The 13687-nt window shown below is 40.4% G+C and overlaps 1 protein-coding gene across 1 annotated transcript in view; it reads left to right on the forward strand.

Annotated features, from left to right (window-relative positions):
- The first annotated feature begins 6470 nt into the window (after positions 1-6470).
- The window catches only part of SLC35F3 (solute carrier family 35 member F3), a 486918-nt gene continuing 479701 nt past the window's right edge, over positions 6471-13687 (forward strand). The window contains exons 1-2 of the mRNA XM_053607475.1: positions 6471-6795; positions 7209-7438. Coding sequence (XP_053463450.1) covers positions 6743-6795; positions 7209-7438 — 283 coding nt within the window. The 5' untranslated portion in view covers positions 6471-6742. The remainder of the gene's footprint in view (positions 6796-7208; positions 7439-13687) is intronic.

The following is a 13687-nucleotide window of genomic DNA, read 5'->3' on the forward strand; positions in this document are numbered from 1 at the left end:
GTGTCTTACTAAATTTCTTTCATCAATATTTAAAAAATTTCAGCGTATAGATCTTTTACCTCTTTGGTTAAATTTATTCCTAAATTTTTGGGAATAGTTATTATAAATGATATAATTTTTTGAGATCTTTTTTCAGATAGTTTGTTGATAGCATATAGAAAAACAACTGTTAGGCTGGGCGCGATGGCTCACAACTGTAATCCTATCACTCTGGAAGGCCAAGGTAGGTGGATTGCTTTAGCTCAGGAGTCCAAGGCCAGCCTGAGCAGCAGTGAGACCCCAACTCTAAAAGTAGCTGGGCGTTGTGGTGGGCACCTGTAGTCTCAGCTACTAGGGAAATGAAGGCGAGAGGATGGCTTGAGCCCAAGAGTTTGATGTTGCTGTGAGTTATGATGCCATGGTACTCTACCCTGGGCGACAGAGTGAGACTCTGTCTCAAAAACAAAAGAAAAAGAAAAAAAAGGACAACTGTCTTTTATGTTGATTTTGTAACCTGAAATTTTACTGAATTGATTAATTACTTCTGATAGTTTTTGGTGGGGCTCTTAGGGTTTTTATATATTTCATTTTCCAAGAAAAGATAATTTCACTTTTTTCTTTCTAGTTTAGATGTCTTTTATTTCTTTTTCTTGTCTAAGTAATCCTGCTAAGACTTCTAGTACTATATTGAATAAAAATGGTGCAAGGGGGCATTTTTGCCTTATTCCTAATCTTGTAGAAAACCTTTTTAGCTTTTCACCATTGAGTATAATGGTAGCTGTGGATTTTTCAATATAGCCATTGTTACATTGACATATATTCCTTTTATTCTTTTTTTTTTTTGGATGAAAAAGTTTGCTTTTATTTTTAAAATTTTTTTTTTTGACTGGACTTCTACTATTCCTTTTATTCTTAATTTGTTGAGACCTGTTATCACGAAAGGATACTGAATTTTCTCAAGTGCTTTTTCTTTGCTTAATGAGGTGATCATATGATTTTTATCATTTATTCTGTAATGTGATATACTACATTTATTGATTTGTGTGTGTTGAACTATCCTTGCATCCCAGGGATAAATCTCACTTGATTATGGTTTATGATCATTTTAATATGCTGTTGAATTTGGTTTGCTGGTGTTTTGTTGAGGATTTTTGCATCTGTGTACATCAGGAAGGGTGGCCTAAAGGGATTTTTGTTTTGTTTTGTTTTTGTAGCTTCCTTATCTTGCTCTGGAATAATAGTAATGCTGTTCTCTTAAAATGAATTTGAAAATATTCCCTCCTCTTTAACTTTTTGGAAGGGTTTGAGAAGAATTGGCATTAAATCTTCTGTAAATGTTTGGTACAATTCACCAGTGAAGCCATCAGGTCCTGGCCTTTACTTTGTTGAGGTTTTTTTTGATTTTTGACTTAATAGCCATACCAATTATATGTCTGTTCATATTTTCTACTGCTTCATGATTTAGTCTTGGTAGGTTATACTAGATATGTTTCCAGGAATTTATCTATTTCTCCTAGGTTATCCAATTTATTGGCATATAATTGTTCATAGTAGCCTCTTAAGATAGTAGCCTCTTAAGATATGTCCTATTTCTGTGATCCCAGTTGTAATTATTTCTGATTTTGTTTGAGTCATCTCTCTCTTTTTTGTAGTCTAGCTAAAGATTTGTAAATTTTATTCATCTCTCCCAGAAACCAACTCTTAGTTTCATAACTTTTGGGATATGACCCCCAAAACACAGAAAACAAAAGCAAAAATAGAAAAATGGGATTACACCAAACTGAGAAGCTTCTGTACAACAAAGGAAATAATCAATAGAGTGAAGAGAAACCTCTGAAATGGGAGATATATTTGCAGGCCATATATCTGATAAGAAGTTAATCATCAAAATATATAAGGAACTTAATTAACTGCAAGAAGACAGCCAATTAAAAGTGAGCAAAGCACCTGAATAGACATTTCTCAAAAGAAGATGTAAATGGCCAAGAAGTATATGAAAAAATGGTCAATATCACCAATCATAAGAGAAATGCACATGAAAATCACAACAAAATACCACCTCACATCTTTTAGAATGGCAATTACCAAAATGACAAAAGTTAAGCATTGGGGAGGATGTGCAAAAGGAGTCTCTTACACACTGTTAGTGGAAATATAGATTACTACATCCATAACAGAAAACTGTGGATGTGCCTGAAGAAATCTTAAAAGAGAACTGTCAAATGATCTAGCAATCCACTTCTGGGTGTATACCCAAAGAAAATGAAATCAGTATGTCAAAGAGATCTCTGCACTTCCATGTTTATTGCAGCACTATTCACAATAGTCAAGTTATAGAATCAATCTAAATGTCCATCAATGGCTGAATGGCTAAATAAAATATAATACACACACATTCACACACACCCATGCACACACCCACACACAGGAATACAATTTAGCCTTAGGAAGAGGGCAATCTCGTCATTTGCAACATCAGTAAACCTACAGGATATTATGCTAAGTGAAATAAGCTAGGCATAGAAAGACACCTATAGTACTGCATGACCTCCCTGTTAAGGGGAATTTCAAAAAAGCTAGACTCAGAAACAGAGAATAGAATGGTGCTTGCCAGGGGCTATGGATTGCAGGGGAAATGGGAAGATGTTGGTCAAGGGGTACAAGTTTTGGTTAGGCTGAACAGGTTCTGAAGATCTATTATACTGCATGAGACTTCAGTTACTAGCTATGTATTATATATTTGAAAATTGCCCAGAGAGTAAATCTTAAATGTTCTCATAACAACAACAAAAAGATAAGTATTTCAGGTGTTGTATATGTTAATTACTTTGATTTAATCACCTCACAATGCATACATATATCAAAACATCACATTGTATACTGTAAATATATACATTTTTTTTACTTGCCAATATACCTTAATAAAGCTGGGAGAAATATTTTAATTTCATTTAATTATTTAATTTAATTTATTTATTTTTGACACAGAGTCTCACTATGTCACCCTCAGTAGAGTGCCATGGCGTGACAGCTCACAGCAACCTCAAACTCTTGGGCTTAAGCGATTCTCTTGCCTCAGTCTCCTAAGTAGCTGGGAATACAGGTGCCCGCCACAATGCCTGGCTATTTTTGTTGTTGTTATTGTTGTTCAGCAGGCCCAGGCTAGGTTCGAACTCACCAGCCCCAGTGCCTGTGACTGGCGCCCTAGCCACTGAACTACAGGCACCGAGACAGGGAGAAATATTTTACAAGGATATAATGACATAGAAGAGCAGTATAATAATTTTTTTTAAATTAACTATTTTTGTAGAGCAACATCAGATTCATAGCAGATCTGAAAGGAAAGTAAACACCTCTCCTGTTACCCACAGCCTCTCTGTGCCCAATCAAGATCCTGCACCACCGTGGTATATGCTACAATTGATAAACCAACATCAACTCATCATTATCACCCAGAGTCCATACTTTACACTAGGGTTCACTCTTGATGTTCTGTATTTGGGTTTGGGCAAATAAATAATGATATGTATCCACCATTATAGTATCTTACAGAGTAGTTTCATTGCCCTAATAATCCTCTATGCTCTATCCCTCCCTCTCCACTAATCCTTGATCTTTTTCCTATCTCCAGAGTAAGAGATAGTATATCAGTATAGTATTCCAGTATATCATATAATTGTAATCCTAAGTTATATAGCCATTTAGACTGGTTTCTTTCACTTAATATATTTTAAATTTCCTCTATATCTTTTTGTGGCTTGCTAGCTCCTTTCATCACTGAATAATATTTCATGGATCTACCACTGTTTGTTATCTATTATTCACTGAAGGACATCTTGTCAGTTATGAATGAAGTTGATATAGACATTTGTGTGGATCTATGTTTTCAACGCATTTGGGTACATATTAACAAGCATGACTGATAGATTGCATGTAAGACTATGATGGATTTTGTACGAAACTTCCACACTATCTTCCAAAGTGGCTATACCATCTTGCTTTCCCACCAGTGATGCATGAGAGCTCTTGTTTTATCCCTTGCCAGTATTTGGCATTGTAAGGACTTTGTCCTTTCTAGTAGGTATGAAGTAATGTATCTTTATATCTAGTAGTAGTGATATAGCTAGTAGGTATGTAGTGATATGCCTTTTAATTTTTAATTCCCTAAAGATATATTATGTAGACCATCTTTTCATATGCTTATTTGCCATCTGTATGTCATTTTTAGTGCCAAGTCTGTTTAGATATTTTTCTAAGTTTTTAACTGGGTTATGCATTTTCTTGTTGTTGAGTTTTAAGAGTTCTTATTTTGGATATCAGGCCTTTATCAGAGTCCTTTCTTTCTGTGTGTGGATATGTATACACACACACGCGCGCACACACACACACACACACACATATATTCCTGTCAGTCTACAGTTTGTCTTCCCATTGTTTTGACAATGTTCTTGCAGAGCAGAAGTTTTCAATTTTAATGGAGTCCACCTTATCAATTTCTTCTTTCACGGATGATGCCTTTGATAACCTATCTAAAATGTCATCAACAAACTCAAAGTCATCTGGATTTTCTCCTCTATCCTCTAATAGTTAAGTTTTGCAATTTCAGTTAATATTTGGAAAAGGTATGGAATCTCTGGGCAGATTTTCTTTCTTTCTTTCTTTTTTTTTTTTTGGATAGCTGTTTCAGCACCATTTGTTGAAATGATTATCTTTTCTCTATAAATTTATTTTGCTTCTTTGTCAAAGATAACTTGACTATATGTGTGGGTCTATTTTTGGCCTCTCTATTCTGCTACACTGATCTATTTGTCAATTCTTTTGGTTATAACCACTGTCTTGATTACTTTTGTTATCGTAAGTCTTGAAGTTGGTAGTTGCAGTCTTCAAACTTCGTTCTTCTCCTCTAATATTGTGTTGGTTATTCTGAGCATTTTGCCTTTCCACATAAACTTTAAAATAAATTTGCCAATATCTACAAAATAATTTATAGGGATTTTGATTGCAATTACATTGAATCTATAGATGAAATTGGGAAAAATGACATCTCAACAATATTGAGACTTCTTATCCATGAACATAGACTATCTCTCCACTTATGTAATTCTCTTTTGATTTCTTTCATCAGAGTTTCGTAGTTTTCCTCACACATATTGTTCATATTTTGTCAGATTTATACTAAAATATTTCATTTTGGAGGTGCTAATATGAATGACATTGTGTTTTAAATTTCAAATTTCAGTAGTTCATTCCTGGCATACTGGAAAAAAGTTTGAAGTTTTTACATTAACTTTATATCTTTCAATGTTATCATAATTGCTAATTAGTTATAGGAGGTTTCTTGCCTATTCTTTGAGATTTTTTACTTAGACAGCCTTATCACCTGCAAAGACAGCTTTCTTTCTGTTACTTCTTTCTTTCCGATGGGCATACTTTCAATTTCCTTTTCTTCTCTAATTTCATTAATGAGGACTTCCAGTATGCTGCCGAAAAAGAGTGGTAAGAAGAGACATCCTTGCCCTGTTCCTGATTATAGCAGGAACATTTCTGGTTTTTTACCCCTAAGTATGGTGTTAGCTGTGGTTTTTTAAATGTTCTTCATCAAGTTGAAGAAGTTTCCTTCTATTTCTGGTTTTCTGTTACACAATATAATTGTAATATAAAAAAGCTGTATGTAAAGCAATGTGCACAATTCCATTCCTATTTTTGCAAAAAATGTATTTTGCTTCGGGATAAACAACTGGAAGAGAATACATGTATAATTGAATGGAATCATTTGGGGCCAGAAAATGGGCATTTTTTTCTTCGCATAACTTCTTTAGTTTTCTATATTTTCCCCAAATGAAAAATAACATTATAAAAGGTGATTAGATAGTCTGGACAAAATGGCTTTCTGGACAGGAGCAGGGCAAGTGGAGGAGGAACAGAAATGATTAGAAGCTGAATAAAATGGAAATCTGTGAAGAGAGAACCGATTTAGTAATGGCATCCTCGATGAGGATGTAAGTTCTCTGCAGACCAGGCCTGACGGAGAGATGTGCACAGGATAAGAAATCAATTTACTTTGTGCCTCAGCGATGCACAGGAAATGCCATTTACTCTGCTGGAATCACGAGCATAAAGCCAGGTTTCTTTCCTCCCAGGTAGTTTTACCGAGAATGGAGGAGGGAGAAGAGGGAGAAGTGGAGAGCGGAGAGGGAGAGAAGGGACAGACCCAAACAGTGGGAAGGAGCAGGACGCCCCCAGCCCCGAGGTTGCCGGGGAGCGCGGGCGCTCGGAGCCGGCTGGGGAGCCTAGCGCACCCTAGGAGGCGGGCGGCGCGCGGCGGGCAGCGGGCAGCAGCGCCCCCGCCCGGCGTCTGCGCGCGGGACCCGACCCCTCCCCTCCCGCCCAGGTGCTTCCAAGAACGCACAGCTGGGAGGGCTCCCCCTGGCTCCGCGGCACCCGCGCCCGCGGTGCGCTAGGGCGGCGGCGACGGTGCCAGGCGAGGGCGCGGTGCTGCCTCGGCTCCCCGTTCGCTGTTGCGAGCGCGGGGACCGGCCTGGAGTCGCGGGGCTGAGCCGCCGCTCGGGCATCGCGCCGCCGGCCGCGGAGGCGCCGGGGAACAGACGCGCGGGCGCGCACGGGAGGCGCGGAGCAACCCGCTTCCCGCGGCCCCTCGGCCGGCAGCGCACACACCTTTCTGCGCCCGCGGCTGCAGGGAGCTCCGGCCCGCGGCCCCTCCGCTTCAAGTCTGGGAGCTCTCGGCCCCACGCTGCCTCTGCCTATGGGGATCCGAGAGTTTCCCGGCGGCGCACCTAGGAGCAAGAGCATCGCCATGTGAGTAGAACCCCGGAGCGCGCGCCTCAGGGCGGACGGCCAGACCGCCTCAGGGCCCCTGGCAGCCCAGACATCGGGGGTCTGGGGCTCGGGGAAGGGCGGCGCTCGCAGCGGAGCTGCTGGAGGAAGTTTAAGTCATTCTGTCCCTTGCCACTAGCCCCAACTCACACTGCCCGAGGCGCCCCGGGCAGTGAACCGGAGGCGGCAGACGCGACCGGTTTCCGAGACCTCCGAGGGCGCGGGGGTGGGTGGCGAGGGGCGGGAGCCGCGTGGCGCCGGCCTTGCCGCGCACTTGCCCCGTGAGGACCCCGGCCGCGCCCTTGCTCGCCCTCGGATCTGCTGCTCACCGAACCCCCCCTTTCTGTCCTTGTCCCCTCTGCCTACCCACCTGCCCGGGGCTGCTGCGGCTTCAGTGGCATGAGGAGGTCACCGGACGTCAGTCCCCGGAGACTGTCCGACATCAGTCCCCAGCTCCGGCAGCTCAAGTACTTGGTGGTGGACGAGGCGATTAAGGAGGACCTGAAATGGTCGCGCTCGGTGGAAGACCTCAGCAGCGGGCCCGCGGGGCTCACGTCCATCGAGGAACGGATCCTGCGCATCACCGGCTACTATGGCTACCAGCCCTGGGCAACGAGCTGCAAAAGTAAGACCCCCTCACGTCATTTCCTCGGTACTGGCCGGTGTCCTGGCCGTGGTCACAGCGGGCTCGGGGAGCGCGCGCAGCAAGGCGTCCGGCCTCCCGGCTCCTGCCCTGCCCTGCCCGCTCGCACAGACCCAGGTTTGAGCAACTTCGAGGAAGAGGGAGGCCTGGAGATGGAGTTCTCCGGGACATTTGAGGCTTTCTGATCCATTCCCTTAAACCCTTCCTGCTTCCACGCACACTTCTCTGTATCCTTATCCCCCTATTCCGAGGTGTCACAATATGGGGCTCCTCCTGTGCGTCGCGGTGAGAAAGATCAGAAAGTATCTCGGCGGCGGTGTAGCTTCCCTGCGCCTCCGGGGAGGGGCTCAGCTGGCTCAGCTGGCTCAGCTGGCTCAGCTGGAGGATGCAGACATGGACAGCCTGGATTTTAACTCTTTCCCGTGTCTACTGGCCCTGGTGATGGAGGGCAAGTCTTGGGACCTTCATTTGAGATCTCCGTCACCCCCTTGGCCTCTGGACTTTATTGATCCTCAGTGAGGAGGTTGTATATGCATCAATTTAGATATTGGCATAGGAGTCTCTGTAAGATGAATGCTGAAACGTGTCTTTGCCAGTGGGCCCCCACTGGTGACTTTGGAGGTGCTGTGATCAACATAGACAGATGTTCCGTATGTGACCAGTACTAATTTGGTGGACTTTTTTTTTCTTACTTTGGAAAAGAGCGATTGGTGACAGATAACAAACTCCAGATATCTGTGACTATTACCATAATCAGATGGTCTGATCAGTATTGTTGACATATGAGATAGTTGTTTACCACCTTAGTATAAGAAATGGGCCTTGAGTTATTTCATTTTGTAATAAAAGACTAGACTAAAAGCTCGATACTTTTGATGTTTTTTAACCTTTTATTGCTTAAAATTGGAACATAATTTATTGGTCCTTAGGGGAGAAAAATCAGGCTTGTGTAATTTAATCATATTAATCACCAAAAATATGTCTATCTTTGGATTATTCCTAAAACCTCTTGAGTTCAAGCCAAAGGTCGTAGTAGACTAGCAGTTAGCTGGATAGTTTTAAGTTGTTTGCAGGAAGAAATGCAAAATTTGAATGTTTTGTTTTCATGCCCTGACTTGTTTTAATGATCTGTGGTGATTGCATTTAACTTGGTATAAACCTTTGAAAGATAATTGGGTCTCCTCCAGTGCTGCCTCTGCTGCTAAGATTGTAGCTGATACATGTTGGATTAGGTTACAGAAGGAAGGCAAGGGACCATGTTCTCTTTTTGAGTGAAAAACACAGGAATAAGATAAAAATTAAAATCCATTGGAGCCAGTTTTCTTATGGGCATAGATAAGATGCTCAATTTTTTTTCTTGTTACTTGTTTTATTTTATTTTTATTTCAGGCTATTTGGAGGGTACAAACAATGCACACTCAATTTTTATGCTGCTTTCTGAATTTCTATTAGAAAAGAGCAATTTTCTATTATTTACATTTTCTGCTTTTTCAATAACTAAAGACTGGTGCAAATTACAGCCCTTATGGGGTCATCTCTTTAGCCTCTGAAGTCATAGAAAGATTTGTAGCTGGTTCTATGCGCCTCGTGAAAATTATCACCAAGGTTTATGATTTCAGGGGTTGGTGTGGAACTTACCATGGTGATGACTATTTGGTTCAAACATACTTTGTGATTAAGACAGAAGGGCCATGTGGAAATGGAGTCCCTTACATCACTAGTGGCACTCTTAAACACCCTCTCTCTTAGGCTTCATTGAAAGAGTAAATATTAGCAGACAAGGCTACAGTGATCGTTGCGATACTAATATAATCAGCTTGTTCCATTCTCTCTGTTCCTGTGAGGATTCTTCTTTAATCCAAGGCATTTCCTTGTTACTAAAATGCTTTAGGTGACAACCGACATTTTGATGAATTAAGTAGATTTTTAAGTGTAAATTTAGAAAGCCTAATGTTTTATTAATGTAGCAAAAAAGACTTTAGGGCAGCTTTTTTAAATTATAATTTTATTTTTTTATTAAGTCTTTTGTACATAGATCATAAATACATTTATGCCCATTTCAGTGTGTTGATTATTTGTATAAATTGGAGTGCTTACATCATACTAATCAGCATAGCTTTCATCTCATTTACCCAATTATAGCATTAGGACATTTGTGTTCTACACATGATAGAACCAACTTGTACTTGCAATGTGCTCCATAGTTGTGGTCCCCCTACTATCCCCTACTATCCCTCCCACCTCCCCATCCCTCCCCGTCCCCTTCCCTCCTTCATCATAGCCTAAAGTTGTGTTTCATTTTTCATATGCAAGTGTGAGTTATTATAAATTGGTTTCACAGCAGTACTGAGTACACTGGATACTTTTTTCCCCATTCCTGAGATACTTTGCTAAGAAGACTATTTTCCAGCTCCATCCATGTAAACATAAAGGAGGTAAAGTCTCCATTTTTTTAACTGCTGCATAATATTCCATGGTATACATATGCCACAATTTATTAATCCATTCATGGGTCAGTGGGCACTTGGTCTTCTTCCATGACTTGGCAATAATGAATTGAGCTGCAATGAACAATCTGGTGCAAATATCTTTGTTGCAAAGTGATTTTTGGTCCTTTGGGTATACACCTAGTAGAGGAATTGCAGGATCAAACGGCAGGTCTACATTTAGATCCCTGAGTGTTCTCCAAACTTCCTTCCAGAAGGAACATACTAGCTTGCATTCCCACCAGCAGTGCAGAAGTGTTCCCTTTTGTCCACATCCACGCCAACATCTGTAGTTTGGGGATTTTGTTATGTGGGCTACTCTTACTGGAGTTAGATGGTATCTCAGAGTGGTTTTGGTTTGCATTTCTCTGATGATTAAAGATGACGAGCATTTTTTCATGTGTCTGTAGGCCATGCGCCTGTCTTCTTCAGAGAAGCTTCTGTTACTGTCTCTTGCCCACATTGGAATGGGATCACTTGTTTTTTGCTTAGTAATAAGTTTGAGTTCTCTGTGGATTCTGGTTATTAGACCTTTGTCAGTAGCCTAACTTGCAAAAATCCTCTCCCATTCTGAGGGCTGTCTATTCGCTTTACTTAGGGTGTTCTTGGCAGTGCAGAAGCTTTTTAATTTGATCAGATCCCAGTAATGTATTTTTGATGTTGCTTCAATTGCCCGGGGTGTCTTCCTCATGAAGTATTCTCCCAGGCCAATTTTCTCAGGTGTTTCCCCTGCACTCTCTCTAAGAATATTTATAGTTTCATGTCTTAAGTTTAAGTCCTTTAACCAGTGAGAGTCAATTTTTGTTAGAGGAGAAAGTTGTGGGTCCAGTTTCAGTCTTCTACAAGTTGCCAGCCAATTCATCCAGCACCATTTATTGAATAGGGAATCTTTCTCCCAATTTATATTTTTAATAGGCTTATCGAAAATCAAATGACGATAAGTGTCTGGGTTCACCTCTTGGTCTTCAATTCTGTTCCCTACATCTACCTGTCTGTTTTTGTGCCAGTACCATGCTGTTTTGATCACTATTGATTTATAATAAAGTCTGAAGTCTGGAAGCGTGATTCCTCCCGATTTGTTTTTATTTCTGAGTAATGTCTTGGCTATTTGAGGTTTTTTCTGTTTCCATATAAAATGAAGTACTAATTTTTCCAGGTCTTTAAAATATGAAAGAGGTGCTTTAATAGGGATTGCATTAAATCTGTAAATTGCTTTAGGTAGTATAGACATTTTAACAATGTTGATTCTTCCCAGCCATGAGCATGGTATATTTTTCCATTTGTTAACATCTTCGGCTATTTCTTTTCTCAGAGTTTCATAGTTCTCTTTATAGAGATCTTTCACGTCCTTAGTTTCACGTCCTTCATCTTCTTTGGCACTATTGTAAAGGGAATAGAATCTTTGATTGTTTTTTCCCCTTGACTATTGTTGGTGTATATAAAGGCTTCAGATTTATGAGTGTTAATTTTGTATCCTGAGACGTTACCATATCCCTTGATCACTTCTAGGAGTTTTGTAGTTGATTCCCTGGGGTTTTCCAGATATATAATCATATCATCTGAGAAGAGTAACAATTTGATCTCCTCTGGTCCTATTTGGATCCCCTTGATTGCCTTCTCTTGCCTGATTGTGGTGGCTAAGACTTCCATTACAATGTTAAAAAGCAGTGGAGACAGTGGGCATCCTTGCCTGGTTCCTGATCTGAGCAGAAATGATTTCAATTTAACTCTATTCACTATGATATTGGCTGTGGGTTTGCTGTAGATGGTCTCTATCAGTTTAAGAAATGTCCCTTCTATACCAGTTTTCTTAAGTGTTCTGACCAAGAAAGGATGCTGGATATTGTCAAAAGCTTTTTCTGCGTCAATTGAGAAATCATATGGTCTTTGTTTTTTAATTTGTTTAGTGATGTATTATATTTATGGATTTACGTATATTGAACCATCCTTGGGACCCTGGGATGAAACCCACCTGGTCGTGGTGTATAATTTGTTTGATGTATTGCTGGATTCTGTTTGCTACGATCTTATTGAATATTTTTGCATCAAAATTCATTAGCGATATTGGTCTATAATTTTCTTTTCTTGTTGGGTCTTTTCCTGGTTTGTGTATCAGGGTGATATTTGCTTCATAGAATGAGTTGGGAAGTATTCTTTTTCTATGTTTTGGAAAATATTAAGTAATATAGGTACTAGTTCTTCTTTAAAGGTTTGGTAGAATTCTGATGTGAAGCCATCTGGTCCCGGGCTTTTCTTTTTGGGGAGATTTTTTATAGTTGATGCTATTTCAGAGCTTGTTATAGCTTGTTCAACATTTCCACTTTTTTCTGGCTAAGTCTGGGAGGGTGACATGTTTCCAAGTATTGATCTATTTCCTTCAGATTTTCATACTTCTGAGAGTAGAGTTTTATGTAGTGTTCATTAAGGATTTGCTGAATTTCTGAGGAGTCCGTTGTTATTTGGCCTTTATCATTTCTGATTGATGAAATTAGGGATTTGACTCTTCTACTTCTTGTTAGGTTAGCTAATGGTTTATCTATTTTATTGACCTTTTCAAAAAACCAACTCTTTGGGCAGCGCCTGTGGCTCAGTGAGCAGGGCGCCGGCCCCATATACCGAGGGTGGTGGGTTCAAACCCGGCCCCGGCCGAATTGCAACCAAAAAATAGCCGGGCATTGTGGTGGGCGCCTGTAGTCCCAGCTGCTCGGGAGGCTGAGGCAGGAGAATCGCTTAAGCCCAGGAACTGGAGGTTGCTGTGAGCTGTGTGAGGCCATGGCACTCTACAGAGGGCCATAAAGTGAGACTCTGTCTCTACAAAAAAACAAAACAAAACAAAACAAAAACCAACTCTTTGGTTGGTCTGTTGTATGATTCTTTTGTTTTCAATTTCATTAAGTTCTGCTCTAATTTTAGTTATTTCTTTTCTTCTGCTGGGTTTAGGGTTGGAAAGTTCTTCCTTTTCCAGTTGCTTGAGATGACCCATTAAGTTATTGACTTCCTCTTTTTCTGTTCTCTTGAGGAAGGCTTGCAACACTATAAATTTTCCTCTTAGGATTGCCTTTGCTGTATCCCAGAGGTTCTGATAGTTCATTTCTTCATTATTGTTTTGTTACAAAAATTTGGTAATTTCCTTCTTAATCTCATCAGGGCAGCTTTTTGTTGTTTGCCATTTCCACTCAATTAAAGAAAAATAATAAAGCTTATCTATCGGTAGATATCAGTTAGTAACCTTATTTGTTGGTTAGTAATTGGACTCAACAAACCAGGGGAGATGATGACTACAAAATCATATTCTTCTCCTGGTCTCCAGAGCACGGTAAGATGCTCCAATATGTCACCTTTAAGTCATCTTTCAAAGTGACTCATCTATATCCCAACTGAAGGAGTTGCCAATGGCAGTTTCTAGACTCTTTGAGAGATGTGAGTTAATTGCCTTTGTAGCAACAGAAATAATTTGAATGACCAAGTATTTATTCGAATCCTCTTTATTTAGCTTTTTGCTTGGGATGTTAAGATAAATAAGGTAATTGTGAAGTGCAGACATTATCATCTACTTAGTATTCTCAACCCAATCAATGAAATTTGTGAGTTTCACTCAAGGCAAAAGACAGTTTGTAAGGAATTGTTTTTTAAAAATATACCAAAGGCCCCCAGATCTGAGAGGAGTTGGTTTCTCTGCAACATTCAACTGAGAATTAAACTACAAACTCGTACGTCTAGTTCCTCTTCTCAGAGCCTCAAGTGT

The sequence above is a fragment of the Nycticebus coucang genome, chromosome 10 (assembly GCF_027406575.1).
Source record: "Nycticebus coucang isolate mNycCou1 chromosome 10, mNycCou1.pri, whole genome shotgun sequence".
Taxonomy (NCBI): domain Eukaryota; kingdom Metazoa; phylum Chordata; class Mammalia; order Primates; family Lorisidae; genus Nycticebus; species Nycticebus coucang.